General features: G+C 38.7%; 1 protein-coding gene across 1 annotated transcript in view; it reads left to right on the top strand.

Moving 5' to 3' along the window:
• The first annotated feature begins 1402 nt into the window (after positions 1–1402).
• Positions 1403–26650, top strand: part of DCN (decorin) — a 37684-nt gene continuing 12436 nt past the window's right edge. Inside the window, exons 1-2 of the mRNA XM_009991712.2 lie at positions 1403–1607; positions 18392–18504. Of these exons, the coding sequence (XP_009990014.1) occupies positions 1403–1607; positions 18392–18504 (318 nt within the window). The remainder of the gene's footprint in view (positions 1608–18391; positions 18505–26650) is intronic.

Here is a 26650-nt window from a genome sequence, read left to right as displayed (position 1 = left end):
CCCAGGTTCTTTATCTTCCCGTTAGTCAATAGGGACCTGAAAAATGCTATACCATACCCCTAACTGTTAGATAACTTCTGCTAGAAAAAAAATTAAACCCACCTAGCGCCCAGACAAGGCATTTCGACAGTTGTTGACTTGAAGAAGCAAGTGGACATTTTTGTTTTCATTACGAAGAGCAACATCTGTATTCGGGACTATGCCATCCATTTTAACAAAAGGCTCCTAAATAAATGACAAATTTGCCTTTCTGTCACTTGGCAACTTGAAGGCAGGTTTCTTCATGTTTTTTTGTGAGTTCTTTTTAGACCTATGAAGATTTGTAAACAATAAGCTTCCTTACATAAATCAAATAGTAAAAGAAAATAATTTTCAGAAAAATAGCTGATCTCTACAGCCTTGATACAAAATCTGCAAGCAGCTATTTTGCACTTTCTCCTTAGTGCACAACAACACAGGTAGCACACTGTACAGTGTGTTGAAATCCATTTAGGCCTAGATGCTGAGAACATGTATTCAAGCAGTTTCCTTGTTAATATCTGTGGCGATACATACTTGTGTAAAGTTTCTCCTGAGCATGAAAGTCTGCAGAATGAGGCCCTGAAGTCCCATTAGAAAATGTTCTGACAATACTACAAGCTTCAATTCAAATGCTTATGCAGTGCAAAGTAGGGGATTTTCACGGTGCATTGTTTATATCATAAAACCACCTAGCCAAAAATTTGGAAAGAAAGCCAAGAATATCCAATATAACACACATTGTATTCCATTTTATTGTACTGTTTAAACTGGGAAAGAAATATAGATCATTAAAGATCTTCCCCTCTCTCTCCACTTCTTCAGTAGATCCTACTCTTTCTCAGTCAGTTTTACTAGGCTATAACTTAAAACACACAGCAAGCTGGCTCTCAAAAAAAAATGTTTCTCAAGACATGAAGTACTGCATTACAGTGAGTTTGGGAACCTCAGGTTCGTCCCCAAGGAACAAAATCATTGCTCTGAAACAAATGCTAATGAAATCAAATAGGCTGCTGCGTTGGCATAAAACAGACACATGGAAAATGTGGCTTATTGTGTTGACTGTTTTGCATAACAAAGTTGACAGAGCTGCCTGTTACTAATAAATATGACTCTAAATATGCAAACAGATGTGTTTACAGTTGCCTTTAAACTGCTCTGTAAAAAAAAAAAAAGCCTATTGACAAGCAGTTACCAGACTTCTATCACATAACTGTTCTATTTTCATGATTCAGTTTTCATTTATCAAAAGGAACAGTTATGCAACTGGTGGCTATGCTGGACCTCCTTCAACAGGAACTGTGCAGCTATGAGAAACTGCTACTTTTGTTGTAAATCTCCTGCTTTGATTCCTAGGTTCTGCCCGGAGTCGATGAACTAAGCCATGAGGCTGGCTCTTGTCTTCGTCCTACTGCTGCCAACATGCTTGGCCAAGCCATTCCACCAGCAGGGCCTCTTTGACTTTATGCTGGAAGATGAAGGGTCGGCTGATATGCCTCCAACGGATGATCCTGTTATATCTGGATTTGGACCAGTGTGCCCCTTCCGCTGCCAGTGCCATCTTCGCGTGGTGCAGTGCTCTGACCTAGGTAAGCCCAAGAGTATCTTCATAGGCTATATACTTACATTTTAGCCGTGAGTTTGCAGCTGAGACGGTGAGGCTGCTAAACATTGCCACTCCGTAACTGGGATTTTGTCTAAGAAATATGCTATAATTACTGTTAACTAGAATGTACTATATAAAGTAGGCCATAAAACCCTGACAAAATGTGCATTAGTTGTGACCACGAAGAATGCTTGTTTTTTTAATGTATATTTTGTGTATATACATTTCATTTGTTCATTGAAAGACCACAGATTTCTGTTGCAGAGAAAATAACTTTTCAAGACTCTTCCTTCAAATGTGTATTAAATAAGCTCAGTGAGGTCAGATTTTGGGGTGGAAACATTTTAAAAGGTTCTAAATTGCATGGTACAAGCTCCAACACCCTTAATCATACTGTCTAGTACCTCAACATAGAAATCATCCCGTTTCCACTTGAATATATGAGCATGGAATAATCAACCCTGAATCATATATACTGGAACCAGCTCTTTGGAGGAAAGAGCTTGGAAACACTCCAAAACAATGAACACATTTTGGAGCTCCTTATTAAATATCTTTCTTAGACATTGTTCAAGCAGAAACCATGAGAACCTTTCTCACAAACTCTCCTTACTCCCTCACGTACAAGGATTGTGTCTGCACAGTCAGACCAGCAGGGTGTGAAGCCATGTCTGCCATCGCTGTATTTGACTTTCCCATGCAGAAATCTCAAGTAATGAATTTGACTTCACTGCTCTTGGTTTAAGCCAGTACTATTCAGTCTTAAGTGTGCAGTGCAGAAAATAAATTAAAGTTGGTTTTGCTCACAAGGAACTTAGGAAATTTATTCAGTGGACAGACAAATAATTTCTCTTACGATTTTATAGAGGTTTTTTTTTTTTTTTTTTTTTTAAATGTTCTCTGAGCTGTTTAAATGTATAGCTGTGTGTTTCTGTTTTCCTACATTATAGCACTGGCTTTGATAATTACTGTAAATCATGGCACAAATCCACCAATTAGGACCCAGGTCTCATTGTGGTGGGTGTTGTATAATTACAGAAAGGAGGGAGAAACATCAGTTACATCCATAGAAACTTCTGTGAATTTATTAAAGCAAGCCACATAATTATGCAACAGATATGTTTGGCAAAGACCCAGTGAACAATGCAAGCCAAGTTGCACAAATGAGCACGGACTAACCTAGCCATGCATTCATAAAGCTCTCACAGTACTGTCCCTGCTGAAAGATATTTTCTTTTTTACCATTTAGGTACCAGATAGTAGCAAACACGGGGCAGGGAGTGGGGAGGAGGTTGCTGCACATGCCATGAAGGTCTTAGGTTTTATTGTTGTTACACTGGCTAATGCTGATGGAATTTAAGTTATTTTGGGAACTTGTCCCCAGTCTGCTTGAATTCTGCAGAACGTAAGGAGCTTTCATTTGGTAAAAAAGTAGAGATGTCTACACAGGGACCCTTTGTTGCTGTACTTGCTCCCACATTCGTTCAGTTCTCCTTCACACACGCATGGTTTCCAAAGGCTTGCACTGCAGTCCACTGCCTCCAGATGCTTCTGGGTTAATAGAGTCCCATACCAACAAGGAAACTCAGAAATACATCAATTAAGGCACCAGGCCTGTTTTTCCCAGATAAATTTGAGAGAGCTGATAAGAAAGAGTTATATTTTGAGCTTGGTTTAAACCCACATACTGCAGATACTGCAACGAGAAGATCATGCTTTTGAAGCGGCTGGGCTGATATCATCCAGCCTCTGGGCACGAAGGAAGAGAGATGTCTCTGGGCTTAAAATATGCAGCCCTGGAAAACAAATAACATTTCCCTGGCAGAGCTCAAGGAAGTAATAATCATTCAGAGTTCCTCAACCTTGGTGTTAAGTTTCACCCATCCTTTTCACATGTGGCTACAACAGCCCCTGATGGGTGGTGGCCAAAGAGGGAGGCTCACCACGGTGCAGGTCCGATGGCCGCCTGTGCCAGCATAGACAGGACGTCTGTGCGTGCTGCCTGCTGACAAGCACATCTGCCCTCCGCTCTCCTCTCCTCTGCCCTTGGATCCGTTTCTGTGTGACTCAGACAAGGTCAGACTTGAGGAAAGCTGGGAGCTGGCCCCAAGAGCTCACAATTTTGTTGCAAACTGTGGAGGTCCTGCCAGGATGAGCTAGCATGCTCCTGGGCTGTGGCATAGCAGCTGCTTGGGGTGCAGTGATCAGAAAGGCAACGTGCACACGGGAGCCGTGAAACCAACAATGACAGTTCCACCTCCCTGCAAACCACTGCTCCTGGCCTGCCTCTCCTTTCAGCTCCGGGCATTTCCAACTCGACCAAATTAGCTGCCTCCCTCTCCCAAAATTATCAAATTTAGTCATCTAGTCCCACGGGTACTAATTGAAGAAAAGCTGCAGGCAATAACAAGACTCCTTCCAGGGATATATTAGGAGCTTACTAAATTAAGTCCCACAAAGGGAAGGTGGAATCTGGATCAAGATCCTGTCTTCCACTCACTCTCTGGCATGGAAGGAGGGTTCTTTGCAGTCACAAGCTCCTGGGTGCAGAGGGCATATCAGAGCAAAGCAGCTGGAGGACTCTAACATGGGCTACTTAAGGAGACTTCCTCAGTATGCTTCTTTTTTGTGCCCAAAGGGACATTTGCTATTTGTAAGCTCTTACTTCATAAGGGAAAAAGCCAACTATCTGACACAGTTACGTGAATAAACCAGAGGAGAACTATCTCACCCAGATTCCAGAGAGCAAGTTTGCCCCTTGTCTCATGAGCACCGGATGGGAATAATAATAAAAAAAATAATCCAAATTCAATACAAACAGTGAAAAAAATGCTCAGTGGTCCAATTACGCTCTTGTCAGCTGAATTTTTGCATTCCTGTACTTTCAAGCTTCAGTCACATCTTCCTAAGCACATACCTCTGAATTAATTTATTTTGCCTCCAAGCCAAGGGCTGAGTTAGCAGGAAAGAGAATGCCGTCTTCTCACACCCTGAAGAAGAATCCTCTCTGAGCTACAATTACTGGCAGATCGAGAGCAGAGCTCCATGTGCCTATCTTGTATGAGATGTATTACATTTGTGCAACAGGTTCAAGGATTTCGTCAAGGAAGGCCACCATGATACTTTTATAAAAACACTGCCTTCTCTGAATCTGCCTCCTGTTGCTCAAAGGGAGCCATAGGTTCTTTTTTTAATCATGCTTCACTGTAAGGCATTGCTATGCTAAAACATATAGACTTTCCATAGAAATCACAATCTTTCTTGTTAGCACACACTGCAGGTGGGGAGTAGCTGATATAGCTGGTCAGAGGCAGCTGTTCATGTTTTAAAATAATAAATGCAGGGAAGATGTGGAGTCAGTTGACCACGCAAACATGCCTCAGAAAAGCCCGAGCAAGGATTAATCATTCCATTTAAAGTCTCATTCTCCCAAAGGGAGTCTCAAGAAAAGGTTCCTCCCAAAGTGCCCTGGTAGGCAGGAGGACACGTGTGTGATTACTCAGCCCTGCAGCCGATGCAGAATGCTCCATAAATGTGTTCAGAAGTGATGGTCAGAGCTTTATTTTACCTTCAGATAAGTCTGGCAGCCTCTTACGAAGCAAGCAGTGTCTGTGTTCTGCAGGATGCAATGAGATCACCTTCCTTGGAGACTCCACAGGATGTAGGGGGGTCCCTCCAGCCCTCTTGCTGTGAGCATCCATGGAGGTTTTGTGGTCTCCAATAGGTGTGAGAGAGATGGATGTTGGTAATCAAAGGTCAAGCAGTGTTGCAGCTTAAATTGGAATTTTACTCACAGCTCAGAAATGCGGAGTTTCTCCAGCTGTAAAGAAAAGAAGGGAATATTAAAGCTCAGCATGGGTGTTGGAGTGTGTGTTTGAAAAGCACTTTGAGATCAGTGAGTTAAAAGCTCACAAATATCTAAAGCACTCTTCCAAGGATCTGGTGACATGAGGCAGTTTATCTGAAGGCATACAGTATCTGAATTGTATTAACTGATGGCTCTTCAACACCTGAACCATGGTAACATGACAACAGCTGATTTATCTGTTGACAAAAGAGGGTTTATCTCATGGTATAAAATCTTCCAGAAACATCTGAACACTCATTTTCTGATCATGACTCCGTTTGGGAACCTCATCTCTCATTATGAAGGAAATTATTTCCTTTGGGATATACCTTGATTTAAACTTCTGTTGTCAACATAAATCTTTTTAAGGAAAATAATACATACCTCGTTGGTGATCAGTCTAAGTCATATTATGAGTTCAAGAAAACATATAGGATTATTTACCATTGTGTACGTAGCTTTAGAATCCCTGCCATTATTTGAATATTTACGAACCTTTCAAAAACATTATTTTTAAAGCTAAATGTTTAAATCAAAGTCTCACAGATTTCTAATGATGTAATAAGACAAATCATGGATTCTTAAATGGCCAGACATGAACAAATTTTTTTTTTTTTCAGTTTATGTTGTGACTGCCGAGCCTTTAGGACAAGTTATTCCATGTTTTATGCATTTTTTCCTTCTAACAATAAGGACTAGAGACTTATTCCTTTTAGATTTAACAGAAGCTGAGACTCATGAAATCCTCTGACGTCATGGAACTGGATCATTTAACAAACACAATATCAACAAAAATGGAACCATGAAATCTGAGAAAGTATATTGTCACTTTTACTGAGACTAGCTTCTGCACCACGATACCATGGCCTTAAAACTGAAGACTAAATACCTTTTTGGGGAGCATTCTTTAGCTAAACATAACTTACGCTGCCATTAAGCACAAGTCATTGGGCTTTCCACATGCTAACTGGGTGAATTGTGATACTCTAACATGTTAGAGATCAGACTGGAGGATTTATATGAAGCATTGCAGGTGTCATCTGTACTATAGGGGTGATCTCAGGTGATGTTAGCTATCTAAGAGTCATCTGGGCTCTTTTCACAGCCATGGTGAGAGTCAGGCAGACAGGTCATGGCCAGTTTATCCTGTCTAATGTAGATGTCAGTGGCAGAAAGGATGCATCACTCTTGGAGAATTAAACTGGCAACACAAGGCCTCAATGACTACTTGAGTGTATACAAGTTACTTTCAGATTAATGAAGTTATGTATGATAAAATTAAAGCATGGAAAAAAATAAATTTGGGTTACTAGTATTATTTTGTAATAAATTTGCGATGGATTATTAAAATTTTTGTATATATTCTGCTTAGATACAATTTTTTGGAATACCTTAGAAGTTAAAGAAAGCATGAATTAAATGCCTGTACTTGGTACATCCTGAAAAATTAAGTCAAGAACCCTATAATTAGAAAACACTCTTGAAAAGTTGTCAAGAAAAAAAAAAATGACCTGGATGTAGACTGCTTTATAATAACAAAAAATCATTAGCTTTTAGCAGTGTAACAGTAAAAGACAGGCCTTGTTGCATCGCTGATGTTCCAGTTCTAGTTGATAAACATAAATCTATTTGAAAATTAATGCACTCTAAATACATCCCTTCTTTATTAGCTACTTGTAGAATCATACACACAGTTACAGTTGGGGTTTGACCTTGATGATTTAAGCCTGTGCTCTTTCTGAAGTTGGGAAACACCGATAAAGAGGATAGAAAAGAAAACGGAGTATGAGCAGCTGGCATGGGGAGTGTGAGAAGCTAGCGCAGGGAGTGTGAGAAGCTGACATAGGGAGCATGGGAAGATGATATAAGATGTGTGAGAAACTGATATTTAGTTTAGTAATGCTTTTTTAGGTATAGCCAATAGTAAAGCTAAAATAGGTGCGTGCACTATTGTTTGTAACCAATCACAGCTGGGTAAGGGGTGCATGGACACATCGAGGCTGGAGTGATGATCTATAAAAGCTGCCTGTGAAAAAATAATAAAGGTGTCTCTGCTATCACATCTACGGAGTCCATGCATTCAGCCGTTGCAGCTACTTACTTCGAGTTAAAAGTTACCGACTCTGTGAGTTTCCCTTTTTTTTTGCCTTTTTTTTTTTCCCTATTTGTTTCCTTGCTTCAGACTAGGAAATGCCGTTTAAGAAAGCCTAGTGGCAGGAATGGAAATCCTGACTGCCATGTCCAAGTGATACAAGAAGAAGTGACTGTTTTCTGGTTTGCACTGTGGGAAGTGTTTGTTTCTAAAATTTCCCAATGCACAAATAAACAGCTAATAGATAGCTAGTAAAATGTGAGTCAATTATTATAAGTCATAGCAGGTGATTACACTGCTTAAAATACACTAAATAATCACTGCTGACACCTACTAGTGTTATGGACATCTACTAGTGTTATGGACATCTATAGTAGGTGTATTATGTTCTTAAACCTTTATAGGGTGTATAACTTGGTAAGGCATATTACTACTTAAAAACTATCTGGGTTTTCACAACATACAACCTGTGCCTAAGGTTCCCAGCCAAATCTTAGAAAGAACTAAAGAGTCCAAAGGCTCCTTCCTGATGCTTACTGAGAACCCGGTTCCAGCAGGGAGGAGACCTAGGAATATGGGTCCTATGTGAAGCCACCAATGATAACAGCAAGGAACTATCAATACTGGCCTCCAGCTGCTCAGGAACACTCTGCTCACAGAGTACAGCTACCTTGGTATTTTGAAAAGATTCTAGTTTTAAGCAGATTTTCAAAGCACACCTCTCTAACCCGGATTTGAGAGTGTTCCCTCCCTATCAACTTTGAACTCGCTGGTCTATATTTTGGTTTATCCATGTCCTGGATCTGTCGTGATTAAAAGGAGGTGGGTCAAAAGAAGATAATCAGGTTATAGAAAAAAATAATATTTTTCTGAATATACTTTTGTCTTTTTCCTAAAGTTCAGCTCTAGGAATATATCCTTCAAAATACACAGCAATTTTTTGAAAAACTTTTTTCTCCTGTTTTGCATGCCTGTCCTGACAAACAATACTGACAAATGCTGGAATTCTAGGTCTCTTTGGTTGTATTGTATTGAAGGGCTCATTTGCACAGAGCATTATCGTCTTTTACAGTATGAAAGCAAAGTAGACAGATGTAGTAGAACTTGCTCATTGGCTTCTCTGCAAGGAAAGACATGGAAGCAATGAACACAGACACAAAGGGACCTTAAGACTAAGGACCATGCCTGCACGTTTTTTTTTGGAGGGGTATGGGATTGAGTTGTAGTTTTCGACTTATGGGACCAATTATGGGACTCAAACAGCCCTGTACAAATGACCTTGTTGTTAGCAGAGTTACATTTGCTATACAGGCAACTCTACTGCAAACTTCTTAGGCAGTCAATAGAGAATGAAAAAGGTGAAAGACAGTATTTAAAGAATTTGTGTGCTCTCTGCATGCATGTTCTTAAGTGAGAGGGCACCCAGGAGAGTATCCCGTACCAGCCTTATGTTTGTTTCCTGGGGTCTATCTGGAGTGCTTTGAGTTGCTACAAGAATCTTTTAAGGAGAGGATGCTTGCAGTTTTAGTTTCAATAAGAAAAGGAAAGCAATAGATACTCATATTTAAAGAAAACATGAAACCTTTACTGCCCACCTAATTTCACAGCAACTTTAGGGATTTAATGGCAAAACAAATGGACAGATTATTTGTAGAAAAGCTACAGCATTTAAAACATGTGCAAGTGTAAATGGAGCTACAGTCTGATTCTGTAATACATGGTCAGCACAATAGAAATGTGCAATATGTCATCCCAGAACCAGTTTCTGCCTGCATCTCCTGCACCACCTAAAATGTGAAAGCCTAGGATGACCTTGGTTTCTATGCTGGAGCACATATTTTCCCTTCCACTGTTCCGGTGTGTGCCTCAGAAACGAAACAGGCTCTCAATGAATTCCTATTTTAGGGTGACATAGAAGCAGAGTGTTTGTAGTGGTGCAATAACGAAACTCTTTGCTGAATATCTCTTCCTGAGAGGTGTAGGAACAAAAGCATAAGTGAGTCAGCCAAACCAGACTAAGAAGTTATGTTATCATTCAGCTCTGATGCCATTTCTTTCCATGAATTCAATTAGGTCTTCAGTTTTGGTTTCCTCACCTTCAAATCGGGAAGATTGTCCTGATCCTTTACCACTGGGAAGTAAGAATGGGAAAGGAAAGGTGAACAGTGCTAATAAAGTTTGTATAGTAACAGCAGCCCAGAAAAGAAAAAGAAAATAAGGGATAGTATGAACATAAAAGTGAAAATCTTGGTTTCTCAAGGGAAGCTACAACAGAAATGATTAAAAAAGGAGAGGTATAGAAAATTTCAGATTCAGGAAAGGAAAAAGAAAGAAGGAACTTAAGATAATAATTGAATGAAAATCTTACTGTTTGAAGGGTTAGGGGAAAAAAATGACTTTCTCTTCTTTATTCTTTCTCTCTATGGCAGAGAGTTTACATCCTCTGGGCTGGAGATGACTGTTACAGTGAGAGCTGACCTGGGGAAGGTCTATTGCTAAATGACTAGCAAAATAAATAAATAACAAAGCAAAAATGTCTAAGAATTACAAGGATATATGCAACACCATCTAGTAGAAAGAGGTAACTAGCAGGTCTGCAGAATCTCCAATTCATTCGGGCAATTCTCTCCCAAATTAAATAACATTATTTAAATGTTATTCACTATGTCCCGACACAGTCACGGCAGCTCCTTCCGTTGTTTGCTTGCTTGAAAGTAGGTTGAAAACAATCCTGCAACATTTATGAAAAATGACCATGTTATGTTTAGAAGTACCCGAAATAACCAGGAACATATCTCTGCCCTCAGGTCATAATAAAACTAGGGCTGTGCAATGACCATGTGGTCAGAACAGGAAGGAGTAAGTTTACTTGAAACCAGAGAAGTTCCCCCCCGAATGACTCTTTATGGCTACTACATTATGTTAGTGCTAATTCTGGTAAATCCCAAAGTAAAGATCGAGGGAGCTATCCTTAAATTGGCATCTGTTGTCTTCTGCTTAAACTGCGAACCAGATAAACATCAAATTATATTACTCCAAACGATCATTCAAAATATAATTTGTTAGATAATGCTCACTCTTCTGAGTCACTGAAATGCTCTCTTCTGACTGCTGTAAATACTCGTAGGAAATAAATGTTTCACCTTAATGCATGAGTACTCATAGATAGTACATCTGCGTTGCATCCAATTTGACTAAAGCCATTATGCATATGCTGCTGGCAGATTGTGTGAATCACACAGGACCGTTGCTGTTCTCCGATGGGATGTTTTACGTCTGTAACCATGACAGTGGGAAACATAAAGCTAGCATTCTAGGAGTTCAGAAAACTCATATTTGATTTTTTTTAAACTTAATATCTTAATCCCTGAAGTCTCATGATTATTTCAGAATATTTTTCTGCCTTTCTAAAATACTTCTGTGCTTCTTGAGAAGACATACACCTTCCAGACCTTTGAAATGAGAAGTCAGAAAGAACACAGAAATGAAAGTTGCATGGGTTTTAGTTTCAAGAATATATTGTTATTCTTAGGTATTAGCTTTTGGAGCCAGGTGGCTGAATCTATCTGGACCAAAAATTTGTCTAGCACTGAAAAATAATTCATAACATCTGTAGCTTTCAATATCCGTTATACTTTGAAATATGTGTTCAATACACAGAGTGTGTAGAAATGGAAAAGAGCAGTTACAGCAATGCACTCATTTTTAAACCTTTGCTAGGGCCTTTATAATTCTTAGTACTATCATAATGGAGAATTATACATTCGATCATAGTGTGTGAATTTGTTTCCATTTTTCCCTGTTCCTCACTGTTCTGGGAAACAATGTTGTAAATGTTTGGAAAAAACCCAGAGTAGTAACATGTCAATAGGTCTGCCTTTGTGAGAGGCCATCTCAGCAGGGGATGGAGTTCAGTTTCCTATGGGAAGGGTCAGAGGTATACAAAAATAATAATCTGAGATAAAAGTAAGTCCAAAATGGATCTTAATAGAAGGTGACTTATACATTGTACGGCAGAAAACAAGTCTGAAAAATGGTTGTGGATAACTTTTAAAAAGATGCATTTTAAGAGTCTCATGCATTCTAGTGGACATTGCTTTTTTTATGTCAGAAAAATCTCTTGGGATAAATAATTCTCTAATTTTCAGGCATTTTTGTCAATTTCTTTTTTTTTTTTAATCTATTGCTTCTGATTTTATAACAAGTGAAGGGAAGGTGGAGAACAAACTTTTACTTTGAAAGTGGTGAAGAGAAGGAGGCTGCAGTTACTTCTCTGTAAAGAAAGACAATTGTTTCTTCTTTTATGGATGGTAGGACTCGAACACTGAAATTGCTCCTATTTGCAAATCCCACACAATAGAGAACAAATTTCCAGTAAATACTGAAGTACATAGCCTGGGAAAGCATCTGTGAACGTTTCTAAGTCAAAGCATTCAAAGCTATGTTAAGCTCCTTGCCATCCCTCCAGAAAGCAGTCCTTGAGTCCTGTTATCTTCTATGACTAAGTATTCTGACCCCATCAGCTTGCCATTCACCTCATTCATCCCGGAGTCCACTCAGGGCATTAGGAAGGGCATTCGCCCCTGGGAGGGTTGCTACCCGTCCGTAGCTTGGCTTGGAGCAAGGGAAAGCACCCGGCAGTGTGTACCAGCGAATCAGGCAGCTGCTGGAGAGGCTGCCTCTGCCAGGAGAGCAGCCGCTGATGACTACGGCTGGGAATTACATGTAGCTCGGTCCAAATTCCTCAGCTGGCAGCAGCTGTTCGTGGAAACTGAAGGAGTCTTGAAAAGAGCCCCATTTTATGGCCCCTGTGATAATAATCGTGAGTGTTGCAATGTAATAACACATGTATCTGAGCTACAGCGCTCAGATGTCTCTCTGCCTTTTGGCCCCTTCTCTCCAGCTGGGGAAGGGAAGGTTTATTCAGAGACATAAGCCTGGTCCTTGCTTGTTGTAAAACAGATAGGTGAGGGAAAAAAAAACACAAAATGCCCCAAACAAACAAACCAGCCAACCAAATCGTAAGCTCTGTTGCATTGCTAAACTTGTTTATAATTGGCACTATTCACATATTTGTTATTCTGACTATGTGGTCTCAGTGTTGCAAGAACGTAATTCTCAGGGAAGTGTCCTCATCTCTGGACTACAGGCTCAGACTCCCATTTGCTTAGTCTCCCTCATTGGCCCCATAAATCTTGCATTCCTTTTCTGCATAGTTGTATGGCTTCAGCAGAACCATGGCTCCATGCCAAAGCGCGGACTGACTTGTGGCTCTCACTTCTGAGAAAATGGAGCAGTGGACTGAAACCCCTTCATAGCAAGGAAAGGTTCAAAAGCCACTCCTGTTCTTTTGTGGGTTAAACAATTCCACGGCCACTTGATCATAGCTCCTGTAGCTGAGCAGATTGTTCCCTCACCTGCAAAAGTAATAATGCTTGTCTTGTATTCCAAACCCCATAACCTCCCTTAGTCCTCACACTATGCCCAAATCCTTGCTACATCTCCTACACCTGTTTGGCTGTCTAAAATGGCAGCGTATGCTACTTGGACTGGTGCAGTGCTACACAGGAGATGACTAGCCACTGATTGCTGCTCTCTCAGGGACTGGATAAGGGATGAATTATACCAGTCTTAGCTCTTCTCTGCCAAATTTCTGGTCTCATAAAATCTCCAGACCCGTCAGCCTTCTGTCCTCTCCAGGAGGTGAGGCAATCACAGCTAAACAGCCAGACACTGTAAGTTGCTTGAGAAATCATGAGAAAAAACTGCACCCCACATAGATAGAATCCCACAGGGACAAGTCTGATCTCTGCAAAGTTGCCTTCTTCTCCATCCTCCCACTAAGGAGGGATTCCTGGTTCTGTGAACCTCTCTCCACCAAACATCTTCTAGATGATTGTAGACTATTCATTCAAAAGTGAGTGCTTCCAAAAGTGAGTGTGGGCCCTTGTTGTCTGCATGAAAGAAATCCGTTGATGATCCAGCTCTACTGGGTTTTGATGAATACATTTTGATTGTATTTGTTATTCCAAAATTCTGTAGTGTAGCGACTAGTGTAAGAAAAAGTTAAGAAAACATCTGCCAGGGATAGTAAAAGTTCAGCTGATTTTGACTAACAAAAGAAAATGTTTCAAGCTTACTTAGGGATTTTTTTCATTTTGTAGTTGTATGGCATATTCTGTCCTTTCTGTGTTTTCACATGCATGAGTTTTTACACACATACGTGTACACTGTGGAAATGGTTCAGTGCTACAGGTTGATAAGGTAGAACCAAAGAAAATTTCTACTTACAGAAATCTGCAGAGAGTAATATAGATCTGACCTGTGCTGCAGGCACTGATGGCTGTTCTGCCTCTATAAAGAAGTCATAGTTTCTCCCAAATAAATATTTTAGTGCAAATTGAAATGGTCAAATGGTCTTTATGACAGGATGCATTTATTGATTTAATAAATCTCTTATATTTCCAGAATCTTTAGGCTCTTAATTTCCGTGTAAACAAGCATTTTGGGAGAGTGGAGCTATACCATTTCTACTTATTTGTGACTAAGTAGAATTTTTTAAAATGTATTTACCAACTTAAATAATAACTGACAGTTTTATTCAACTAAAATAAATAAAGACAAATGTATTTTCAATTTATCATGCAGTGTGAAAGACAGAAGAATCTAAATCTTTAATCCGTTATAAGTTAATCTTAGAAACCAGAGGCCTGAAATATTTCCTGAACTAAATACCAAACTGCGCAGCACTGATTATTCACATAAAAAATCAGAAATTTTCATACGGCTTTTTAAGAAGCAAGCTTTAATGTATAAAAACTATCACAGCCAAGGGCTGGAATACTTGTGTAAACTGATCTTAAAGTGATTGAAAGGTGACTCAATTGACATTTTCCAATACCAGTTACCCTTTCAGTTGGTATTACACAAATTTCACTGGAAGACATTTGTAGGTGGACACACAGTCATATTGTACAACATGGCTTCAGAAGTATGTGGGCATCACTTGAGTTTCTCAGAAATGAGTAGTAAGGACAGCCCACAGTTCTCTAAACTTCTTAGTCTCTCAGACAGAGGAATCAAAAAGTCCTCTTGGGAAATAGTGATTCTATCCCAGGAGCCATTTCAGCTTCTAGTGGGAATACAATTTTCTCGATTTGGTTCAAATTCTGTCATACTGTCATGTTAGTTTAGGCTCCCCCATTTGTCTGAACTAGCTATCTATTGAGCTGTCCTAAGCAGAAAGGTTTGAAGGTTTCCTTTCCAGTTAGGGAATCTCCAGCACAGGGACTAGTTTGCACTACACTGATGCTCCTTCTATATGTATCTACCTGGAGTTACATCTACCTATATAGAGGCCTGGACCTGCAAGTTGAAGAACAGCTCTTGAAGGCAATGTAGATGTGACAAGTGGTGAAAAACTTGAATCCAGTCCACACCTCAAACACAGTTTAGACCTAAATTATTTAGGTGCTGATTTTACAAGGCAGTGTCCGGATCCACCCATTTATAAACTTTTCCTCCATTGCAGAACTCCAGTTTATGTACTTTTTAGCTGGAGGATGTAATAAACTGCTTAATGATAATGCAATGTCTCTCCAGCACCTGGGGTGCATCCTGTACTCTTCTATGCTTTGCTCTTCAAAACTCAGACAAGTCGAGAAAAAAATCAAATATAGATTCTATAGCTATTTTAGGAAACACTTTTAAAAACATCTTCAGGAAATGTATAACAATTCACTTGAGATAGGTAATAAAACAAGTTTACACTTTAAGGGATGGCAATTACAATCTTTGCATGAAAAGCTCATTATTGTATTGTACATCCTTCCAGTTCCTCGTACAATATAGGAAGCTTTTATAAACCATTTTTCAAAAATGGATATCTGGTTATTAAATTTGTCTTATGGGTATAACATGAAACATTTAAAGTTTAACTTCATTACTCTAAAAAATTATCAGTTCTACCTTATTCAGGGATAACACTTGAGCTTTTAGAAGCTGACATGTGAAGCTTGAAATGTACAGTTGGAAATTTAGTTTGAAGTTTAGTCTCTGGCAAATTATCCCTTCAGTGGCAATCCAGGTGTTCATACCAAGTATGTTCCAAGGGCATCACATAAAGGACAGCTGTATAGCTCTCATGTGCCCTAGTTTCTGCCATAAGCATTTATTCACAGATATTAGTCTACTAATATAAATGTACTGACAACCAGAGCACAGTAATATTATTCTGAATACAAATAATTAAACTTTTTTTTGTATTTATGTGTGAAAAGTGCTATAAAAGTTGCTAGGCTGTAAGAACTTCATATAACAAAATTATGATCTTGAAAAAGTAATGCTTTTTGGGAAAGAATTTTTAGTTGCTGACATCATTCCTGTCTGCTGAGGACAGAAACTGTCCAAAGACAACCATCATACAAATTATATGGTATCACATTTTTATATATTTGGAACTCTAGTCCTACACTTCTGAAAGTAATGAGAGTTTTGCAACTGCCTTCAGTAAAAACGAAGTCCATGCCTGAATGAGGAAGGGTTATTTTAGTAATATGAAGAATCTTAATCTGTATCATGTATTCATACACTGAATATCAGTAAGGTGAGCAGGATGAGATGTAAGCTTTGGCTCTTGTCATTTGTCGAATCATCCCAGGATGGACAATTGTGCTTTTTAAAATATTTGGATGCTGATGTGATTATAACTCATCCAGGTTAATCTATATTGTACTCAGTTTTAATAAATATCAGATCCAAATAATTTAATAATATTTTAGCTAATGTTAGAGAATTTATAGGTGGGAAAATAAATTTGAAAGAGTGGCTAGGCTGTTTTTTAAATTCAAATATCAAACTTTTGTAATGGTAGGACAACAGAATGTGTTCTATACAGACTAATATTATAAATTCAAAAGTAAAATTAAAAGAAGCAAACACTTTTCAGAAATTTAGGTCTCCTGCACCCATATATACATAAATAAAAAAGGAATCTTGTTTCCAGAATTTGCTGAGCACCAAAGAGTGGTAGCCGACACCAGTCGCATATGTGAGATGCTCAATACTTTGGAAGATTCAGACCAGGCACATAAAGATGAACTAGAGGCCTCATCTTCATGCAGATATATTTAAGAACATGGCCAAATCTATTATGAATTCTTAGTGTGTCACTAATTGGAATAAAAAGCTCCAGTACACATCACTGTGACCTCTCTAGAGCTTATCGTAAAGTTTTATAGTACTAACTACAGAATAGTGCTCTTTATGTAGGATTTTAAAAGGATTAAATATAGTAGCAAACATATACTTTCTTCTCATGGTTTGCCATAATCCTTCCAAATAAAAGCCTACCATATTTTACTCTACATATATATATATTTTCTAAAAAGGATGAAAAGAGAAGGGGCTTTCCTTAACATTGAATTTTGACAGAGAAGCCTATATTCCCTATGTGAAAATACATTTGTGACAAATGTTAAATGTCACAGAATAACAGAACTGTTGAGTTTGGAGGTCATCTCTTGAGATTGTCTAGTCCACCCCCCTGCTAAAGCAAGGTCAGATAGATCAAATTGCTTAGGGCTGTGACTAGTCAATTTTTGAATATCTCCAAGGATGGAGACTCCACAACCTTTGTAGACAAAGTATATCTTATCTTTGGGCAAGCATATCCCACTGTGTTTGAAAAGCCATGCTCGAGATTAAAATATATATGTTTAAAAAGATAATATATATAGGTATGTATCTTTCATCTGAGAATAGTATCATGCACCATCATACTGGGGAGACATTGGCGATACTTACAGAGAGATCTTTCCTCAGAAAGTTCAAATATAGCTTCAGAAATACTTGTTAAGAACTTTACTGGTAAAAAGACTGTTCTATTCAGAGAAGCCCACTTCTGTTAGATACCCATACAGAGACTTTATTAGTATCTATAAATTTTTCCTGACCATTCATTTAGCATTTCACATTCTGTTAAAAAAAAAAAAAAAAAAAGGACTAGTTAGGAAAGGACGTTTTAATTTTGTGGTAAATCAGAATGCCTATAAAAAATTTTCTCTATTCCAAGTCACAGTATGAAAGGAAAGCTGGGTAAAGCAAGTGTTATTTAACACTAAATAATTTCATTTCCATGACTTCATCGGACTTACATATCAGCTATTCAGAAAATAGTCCCAAAGAGAGTCTTTAATTTAAACTGTCTGATGTTCTTTTGGCAGTTGTAGTGAAACCAAGAGATTTGTTCTCCAGAAAACTTGGACAAAGTTTCAGATGAAAGAAAAAGGGGGAGGTGGATTGGTTTTTTTTAAGGTGGACTTTACTGCAAGTTATTCAGTTACTGTCAAACAAACAGTACTTTTTCTGGAAATGATTATAATTAACTATCATACTTCTTTCAAAACAGCCTACTACCTTTTAAATAGCAGGAAATGTTCTTTGTCCACAAAAGCTAACACACAGTGAGATTAATAAATACCATACCTCTTTCTGAAAGCAATTTTTATTCACACAATTCAGTGGAATCCACATGTTAGAAATAATTTTCCCAAACTCAATCCTTTGCTTCAAGCTATAACTCAGATATATTCTCAGAACATAGCATAACGGAAATGTGAATAAATAAATTTTGATTTGACATAGCAAAATAAAACTCCCTTTGACTGACTGGAGACAGAAAAATTTTCAGATAAATCTTTATAAGCTTCTTCAGGAAATGAGTTCTAGAAATGGTGTTTACTGAATGGTAAATGCTGCTAAGAAAAGTACTGACCCCTGTTTAAAGTTTCTTTCAAAGTCAGTTGTTTATTCTTCTCACTGTCCCTAGGTCTGGAAAAAGTGCCAAAAGACCTTCCTCCCGATACAACTCTGCTGGACTTACAGAACAACAAAATAACTGAAATTAAAGAAGGAGATTTCAAGAACTTGAAGAATCTTCATGTAAGTGTATAAATGAACTAGCATTTGCCAAAATAAAAAGGGGGAGAAAATGTGGTTTTGGCCTGGTACTCAGGTTTCTAAGGAAAACCGGTGAAATACTCTGTGATCTTCCTCCACCAGCCCAGTCTATTTCCTTTCCCGTTCCTCTCCTGGGAACCCTCTTCTCATAACACAGAAGTTTCTCATCTCTTTTCATCTCTTCATACCTGTATCCTATCCATTCAGGCTCCCGATCTCCATGATAACATATCTCATCTGTTTATCTTTTCAGTCCCTTTGAAACAGTGACTTGGTTATTTCTATTTAAAAAGCAGATCCATCTCAACCCTGCCACCTCACTCACTTATTACTGTGTTCCTTCCTCTCTTACTGCTGAGCACATGGAAATTTGTATTTACCATGCTTTCAGCTAATTTTTGTTCAAGAATATTTTCAAATCAAAATTCTGCTCCCTGCACTACAACGAAATCGTGGTTTTGCAATAATCTTCTCCTAGCAAAACTCTATCCTCATCCTCCTTTACCTGCCAGTCTCTTCCAACACTGCTGTCTGTTTTCCTCTTCGCTGAAATATTTTCCTTCCCAGGTTTCTGTGACTGCCCTTATTCTGGTTCACGTCTTCTTTTCCAAGTTTCCGTCAGACAACTACCTTCCTCTGTTTCCAAATTTTTGTTTCTCTGTCTGAGGTTCTCCTCCCTGATTTCTATACTTTTTATCGACATTTTAAAATTCATACCTCATAGTCTTGCCTCAATTTTGTTGAGATATGTTTCTTTCTGAAAAAAAGATCTGAAAAAGACTATTACTTCTCTGCCTTTGAATGTAATACCCCCAACTCAGGCATATTTCTGAAAATACTGTTTTTCTAGTCTTTCATCAACTCAATTTATTCTGTGTGTTATTCCATTTGATCCTTTTTGATTATAACCAATATAAACTACTTGGCTTTGCTTTCCTGGCTCTCCACAGCCTCTTTCTATTCTACTGTTTTCATTCACAACTGAGAAGCCAACTCCCACTTTTTATCTGTTCATGTTGCCAATGCCATTACTCAAACAAGCACCGTTTCAAACAAGAATCTGCATTCAGCCATTAATAATTAAAAAAAAAAAAATCCAATAAACATTTATCTCCTTAATTACTTCCAAATTTCCTTTTAAATTTTAGTTTTAATGCAACATCAAGAAGAAAAGGTTTTAAAAATTTCTAGGAATCAGCACAGTGCCAGTCTGTCCATAGTGGAAGGAGCTGCATGAGTAAATCATGATGACGTTCATGTTGTCTAATTTTAGCATAGGTGTCTATAATTTAGCTAGCTATATAGATAATCTCTACAGTTAACAAAAAGAAGTAGATGTTTCTACATCACATTTCATCTGATTTGGTTTTAGAATGAGATGACTTTTGCCCCAGATTTCTTTTTTAATTCCTCTACTTAGCTGCTGAACAGATTCAACACCCTAATTCCTGCCCACTTGTTTTGGTTTTCTTCCACCTTGGATAGAAGTCTTGTGTTTTCAGTGAAGATCATCTGCAAGGTGCTAAAACGAAAATAAAAATTCTTATCAGTGAAATTAATCTTTTCACAAACCGCATGAAATATGGCAGAGCATGGTATAGCAGATGAAAAGCACTGCCCCCAGTGACTTCTGCCTACTTGGCAGTCAGCTTAGGTCTCTGTTACACATCCTGCTGTGAGCTAAGCTGCAGTGAACTATGTCATCTCATTGAAGTTAACTCTAAGGATTTTTTTTTTTTCTTTTATTACAGCAGATATAATGTAATAGTAAATTAAATAGGTAACTCTTCAGGCAAGAGATTATTTGTTTATTTTACTCCCAAAAGTACCCAGTACATGCTTAGGGACCAGTGGAAATCATACAGAAGAGTGACAACGGTAACATAATTTTTAAAAAATAACCTTCAAAACAATGTAGTTTTCCTGGATTTACTCAAGAACAAAACCTGAGCCTCTCATGTCCTCCCCAAAATAATAGTTTACTCATGCAGTACATTTATGTAACTAGGTACCATTTTTACTCTCAGCAGGCATCATTCTTCTGAAATATCTGGGAATGATTCCCATTCCCCACCTTGCTATTCAATATTATTCAGAGTCATAGGGAAAGGGAAATACTGGATTTAGATAAATGAAACTCAAAAACTTTGTTGTTGACAGAGATCCGTTGTCACTTTTGTTTTAATGCAGTGTATGTGTGTGTGATATATATGTATGTGTGTATATATATATCTCATGTATATACTTTCTAATCATATCCTTGATAAACACGGCTTATGTTAGTGTTACACTTGGCAGTGTGATGTTCAAAAGTTTCTAGACTTCTTGGACTTTACTAAACTTTCTTATACTCTACTAAACCAGGAAGATTTACGTAAATTATCAGTATTATTGTTCCAAAATCTAAAATTATCAGCAACTGCAGTTAACCTCTTGCATGAAGTGATCACTTAAGGGAACAAATCCTTAAATCCCAATTTTTATAAATCTTTAAAAAAATGGACAGTATATTCAGTTTATTCCTTTTAAATAATCTTTTTAAATTCATTCTTAATTCCTATAGACATCACCAACCATAGGTGTAATAGTTTCAGAAGAGATTTTCGTGAACAAGTTGGATTGAACCTAAATTTCTACTTGTACTTAAAATCAAATGAAAAGAAAGAATCTACCTATAACTTGCCCATGGCTTCTCTTTCATCACAAATGTAACTGTTTTTGCTCTGAGTGCACAATACATGGAAATAGAAATGAAAGAGGAATTAATACCTACACAAATATTCTTTGTATCAGAAAATTTTCCTGAGTAGGTAAAAGAGCAATTAAAATTTGCAGCTGTGGAAATATGGCAAGCAATTAGAAAAGGATGCAACTAAGGGAATATTTATCAGCAAATAATAGATGCCTGCCAGAAAACACCAGAGTCAACAGTTTTGGTTCACTTGATATTTTTATAGCTTTAAATTTATCCAGGAAAAAGTGGCTAAACTATTAATGTTGTACTATAAAATCCCAGTGAGACTTCACACTATTTAAAAATGAAAGATAAGATCTATTTTTTACCAGAGGAATTGGGAGAATAGGAAAAAAATTGAAGACAGTCTTTTTTTAGGGCCGAGGACTGAGTTTTGTGGTTTCAGAAAACTTTCTGATACTAAGTAAAAAACTTGCTTATGATTTAGACCTGAGGCAAAACAATCAGAGAGGTGCTATTGGAAGAGCCAGGAAAAAAAATATTCTATGAAACTGTCAGCATTTTCCAGACAGACAGACAGACACTTCTAGATAGAGCACAGTACTTTGACCCCATGGACACAATAAAGAATTCAAAATACTGCATGAATAAGCTCTCATGCAGAGTGAAGGAGGAGTCTACAAAAACAGCACATGGAATTGCATGCTGTGTGGCAAAGCCAAAGCAAACCAGCATAATGCCTGGCACTTGGAAAAAGAGGTAAAAGAAACTACTGTGTATTAGATCACTATAAGAACAACACAGAAAACAGAAAAGTGACAGCATGCTTTTCCAACAGTAATTTTTTAATGGCACGTTAGTATAGCAGAAGATGAATATGCTATTGGCCTGAAATCAAAGAGAATACTGCTTAATTTAAGCTGGCAGACCTATGCAAAGCCATGGTTGAGCATACCACAGTGCTAAAACCAGTTGTATTTATAACAAAATAAAAGACCTGCATGAAAGAGAGGAAAGATTTGAACGTGGCATTGAAGGTTATGACCACAGAATCGTAGAATCACAGAATGGTTTGGATAGGAAGATCACCCAGTTCCAACCCCCATGCCACAGGCAGGGACACCTTTCACTAGACCAGTGACACACACCAGTGACCAGTAGGCAACTTCAGCGTGAGTGTGGTGAAGCACTGGAACAGGTTTCCCAGGGAAGTTGTGGATGTCCCATCCCTGGACATGTTCAAGGCCAGGTTGAATGATGCTTTCAGAAACCTGATCTAAGGCAAGGTGTCCGTGCCCATGGCAGTGGAGTTGGAACGAGATGATTTTTAAAGTCCCTTCCAACTCAAACCGTTCTATGATTCTGTGATTCTCAGGGCAACCTGTTCTAGTGCCTCATTACCCTCACAGGGAAGTAGTTCTTATATCTAATTGAAAGCTACCCTCTGTCAGTTTAAAGCCATTGCCTCTTGTCCTATCACTACATGCCCTTGTAAAAAGTCTCCAGCTTTTTGTAGGCCCCCTTTAAGTACTGGAAGGCTGCTAGAAAGTGTCCTCAAAGTCTTCTCTTCTCCAGGCTGAATGACTCTGACTCTCTGAGTATCTTCATAAGAGAGGTGCTCCAGCCCTTGGGTCATCTTTGTGGCCCTCCTCTGGACTTCTTCCAACAGCTCCATGTCCTTCTTATTTTGAGAGCCCCAGAACTGAACACAGTACCCCAGCTGGGTTCTCGTGAGAGCAGAGTAGAGGGGCAGAATCACCTCCCTCGACCTGCTGGCCACGTTTCTTTGGATGCAGCCCAAGATACGGTTGGCTTTCTGGTCTGCAAGTGCACATTGCCGGCTCATGTTGAGCTTCTCATCCACCAACACCCCCAAGCCCTTCTCCTCAGGGCTACTCTCAATCCATTCTCTGCCCAGCCTGTATTTGTGCTTGGGATTGCTCCGACCCATGTGCAAGACCTTGCACTTGGCCTTGTTGAACTTCATAAGGTTTGCACAGGTGTACCTCTCCAGCCTGTCAAGGTCCCTCTGGATGGCATCCCTTCACTCCAGTGTGTTGACACACAGCTTGGTGTCATCAGCAAACTTGCTGTGGGTGCACTCAATCCCACTGTCCATGTTGCTGACAAAGATGTTAAACAGCAGCAGCCCCAGTACTGACCCCTAAGGAACGTCACTCATCACTGGCCTCCACTTGGACCACAACTCTTTGAGTGCGACCATCCAGCCAATTCCTTATTTGCCAAGTAGTCCATCCATCAAATCTATGTCTCTCCAATTTAGAGATAAGGACATTGTGCTGGACAGTGTCAAATGCTTTGGACAATTCCAGGTAGATGACATCAGTTGCCCTTAACTCATCCACCAACACTGTAACTCCATTATAGAAGGCCACCAAATTTGTCAGGCAGAATTTTCCCATAGTGAAGCCATGTTGCTTGTCACCAATCACCTCTTTATTTTCCATTTGCCTTAGCACAATTTACAGGAACACCTGCTCCATGATCTTGCCGGCCACAAAGATGACATTGTCTGGCCTGTAGTTCTCTGGTTCTTCCTTTTTTCCTTTTTTAAAAATGAGCAGTATGTTTCCCTTTTTCTGGTTGGTGAGAACTTCACCCGACTGCCATGACTTCTCAAATATAACAGATAGTGGCTTAGCAACTTCATCTGCCAGTTCCCTCAGGACCTGCAGATGCATCTCATCAGGTCCCATGGACTTGTGCACCTTCAGGTTCCTTAGATGGTCTTGAACCTGATCTTCTCCTGTAGTGGGCCATTCTTCATTGTCCCAGTCTCTGCCTTTGCCTTCTATGACTTGGGCAGTGTGGCTGGAGCTCTTGCCAGTGAAGACTGAGGCAAAGAAGTCATTGAATACATCAGCCTTCTCCATATCCTGGGTGATCAGGTCTCCTGTTTCCTTCCAGAGAGTGCTCTAATTTTCCCTAGTCTTCTTTCTATCACTGATGTACCTATAGAAACTTTTCTTGTTGCCCTTGATGTCCCTGGCCAGATTTAATTGTATCACAGCTTTAGTTTTCCTAACCTGATCCTTGGTTGCTCGAATAATTTCTCTGTATTCCTCCCAGGCTATCTGTCCTTGCTTCCACCCTCTGTAGGCTTCACTTTTGTGCTTGAGTTTGTCCAGGAGCTCCTTGTTCATCCATGCAGGCCTCCTGGCTTTTCTGCCTGACTTCCTCTTTGTTAGGATGCATTGCTCCTGAGCTTGGAGGAGGTGATCCTTGAATATTAACCAGCTTTCCTGGGCCCCTTTTGCCTCCAGGTCTTTATCTCATGGTAATCTACCAAGCAGATCCCTGAAGAGGCCGAAGTCTGCTATCCTGGAGCCCAGGGTAGTGAGTGTATTCACACTAAGAGATTACCAAAACTAAATGTACGGGCAACTAAACTGAAGCACTCTGTTGTAATATCAAGTGGAAAAATAATGTATTGTGTTAGAAAAGGGTCATGCACTATTTATTTATTTATTTATTTATTTAAGCCAAAAAAGGCTTCCTATACAAAGACAAAGCCCAGATTACCTGAAGAAAAGTCTAAGAACATCTTCCAGGGATATAGAAAAGCTACTAACATCAAAAAATACTAATGAAAGAACACAGTCTTCTGACGATTCATTACAGTTTCAGTTCCCTTTTCCCAGGCATATTTAAGAAAGAAGTTATGTAAACTTCTCTTTCATAATGCCCTTTTTATAATGTTTTGCAATCCACAGAATGAAGAATCATTAACCATTTGCATACTTTTTTTTTTTAAAAAAAAGAAAGACATATCTCTGTCTGGTTTCTACGTCTGAGCTCAATTCCCATTATCATCAATGGCAGACATTCTTAACAGGACTGAGGGATGCCATTTTTTAAATCTTTTGTTTCCATTTGGTGCAGCTGTAGGTTTCTAACAAATATTCTGAGAAAAAAATGTTAATCTTTCTGAAATGCAGCACTCCCCTAGAGAGATGTCATTTCCTCTGACTCTTCTTTGCATTGTACTTAACACACAATGAGATTTTCCACTGAAACAAGCAAAGTGCAACACACCACATACACACAAAACATCTTTAATGTGCAGAGGGCAAAGATCTTTGGTGAGAGGAAAGCAACAGAAGAAAATACTTTGAGGTCCTCAAAATTCTGGAGAGAGTCAGCAGACTAAGCCAGTGAAAACAGGAAATTTTCTAGAATACAGCCATTAAATAAACAAGTAAATTGTGATAAAATGTATGACCAAAATGCTTTCCTCAGTAGAGAAGGACAGGGTTGAAAGGTTGTCTAAAACTCCAGATCATTAGGATTATTTTTTTTGTTGGAGCAGAAAAATGTAGAGCCAACTTCTCCCTGGTTGTCAGTGCAAGTCATGTTACACAATACTCATCAGTGAGAGCTGAAACACCATGCAAACTAGATCTGCAGCAGGCTCCTTGGCTTTGTGAGATTATTCAGAAAGGTGCTCTGGATGCGATCAAACTGCTTTCCACAGTCGTCTTTTGTTTATATTGACAGGCTGTTGTTTCACTGCCTTGCCATCTTCCTTTCCTCACAGTTCATTCATCTCTTCCCTCTTGTTTCTCTGCCATCCCTTTTTCCTTCCCTTTCTTAGCTATGTCCACTTGATCCTAGGTTTGGTAGGGTTACTACCAAACTCTGCCAAAGAATTTAAGTAACAACAAATAAAGTCTAATCGCATCACCACGTTTTTTTTATACCTTTATCTTTTTCCTGCCTTAACTGCAGATAATGGGACTTTCAGGAGACATAACATCTGGAATTCTGTTCAGAGACCTCCTTGGATTCAGGGGCTTTTGATTCCTTCAAGTTTATCAATGTTTATGATATTTTAAATGAATTTTAAAATGAATACTTATTTTGTAGAATTATATATCCTGATATAACATAATTAGAGAAGAAAGTCAAAATCTCTTTAGTGTTTTTTGTGTTCTTTGTTGTGGTTTTTTTTTCCTAAATGTGTATCCGCTGCTAATGATTTGGCAGAAAAGCTTGACTATATGTCCAGGTTATGAGTATTACCGAACAACTGAAAACATAAGGCAAACAAAAAGGATCAAATTTATTATTATTTTTATTTGGATGCCTGACTCTTGAGATTACACTTCTTAAGGCATTACTGTTCCTAGCAGAACTGTAATAAAAACCAGGTAATAATGTAATACATAACCCAGGAAATTAAAGAAATTCCATTGGGTCAGTGAATTGATTTTTCAGTTTAAACCCTGAAGGACACATGCATCATTAAAGATTTGATGTTAGGTAAGAGTACCATCACCAGCTGGCAAAACAGAAGCATCATCCTGTATTATGGCTGATAACAATTCACTGATCGTTTTACAGTTCACTTCTGATTTTGACAAAGCTCTCGCTTCAAACTATTCTAAGCTAAGAACAACAGAAGTAGGGATG

This window comes from Tauraco erythrolophus, chromosome 4 (genome assembly GCF_009769465.1).
Source record: "Tauraco erythrolophus isolate bTauEry1 chromosome 4, bTauEry1.pri, whole genome shotgun sequence".
Taxonomy (NCBI): Eukaryota; Metazoa; Chordata; class Aves; order Musophagiformes; family Musophagidae; genus Tauraco; species Tauraco erythrolophus.
This window is presented reverse-complemented; position numbering and strand designations above follow the sequence as displayed.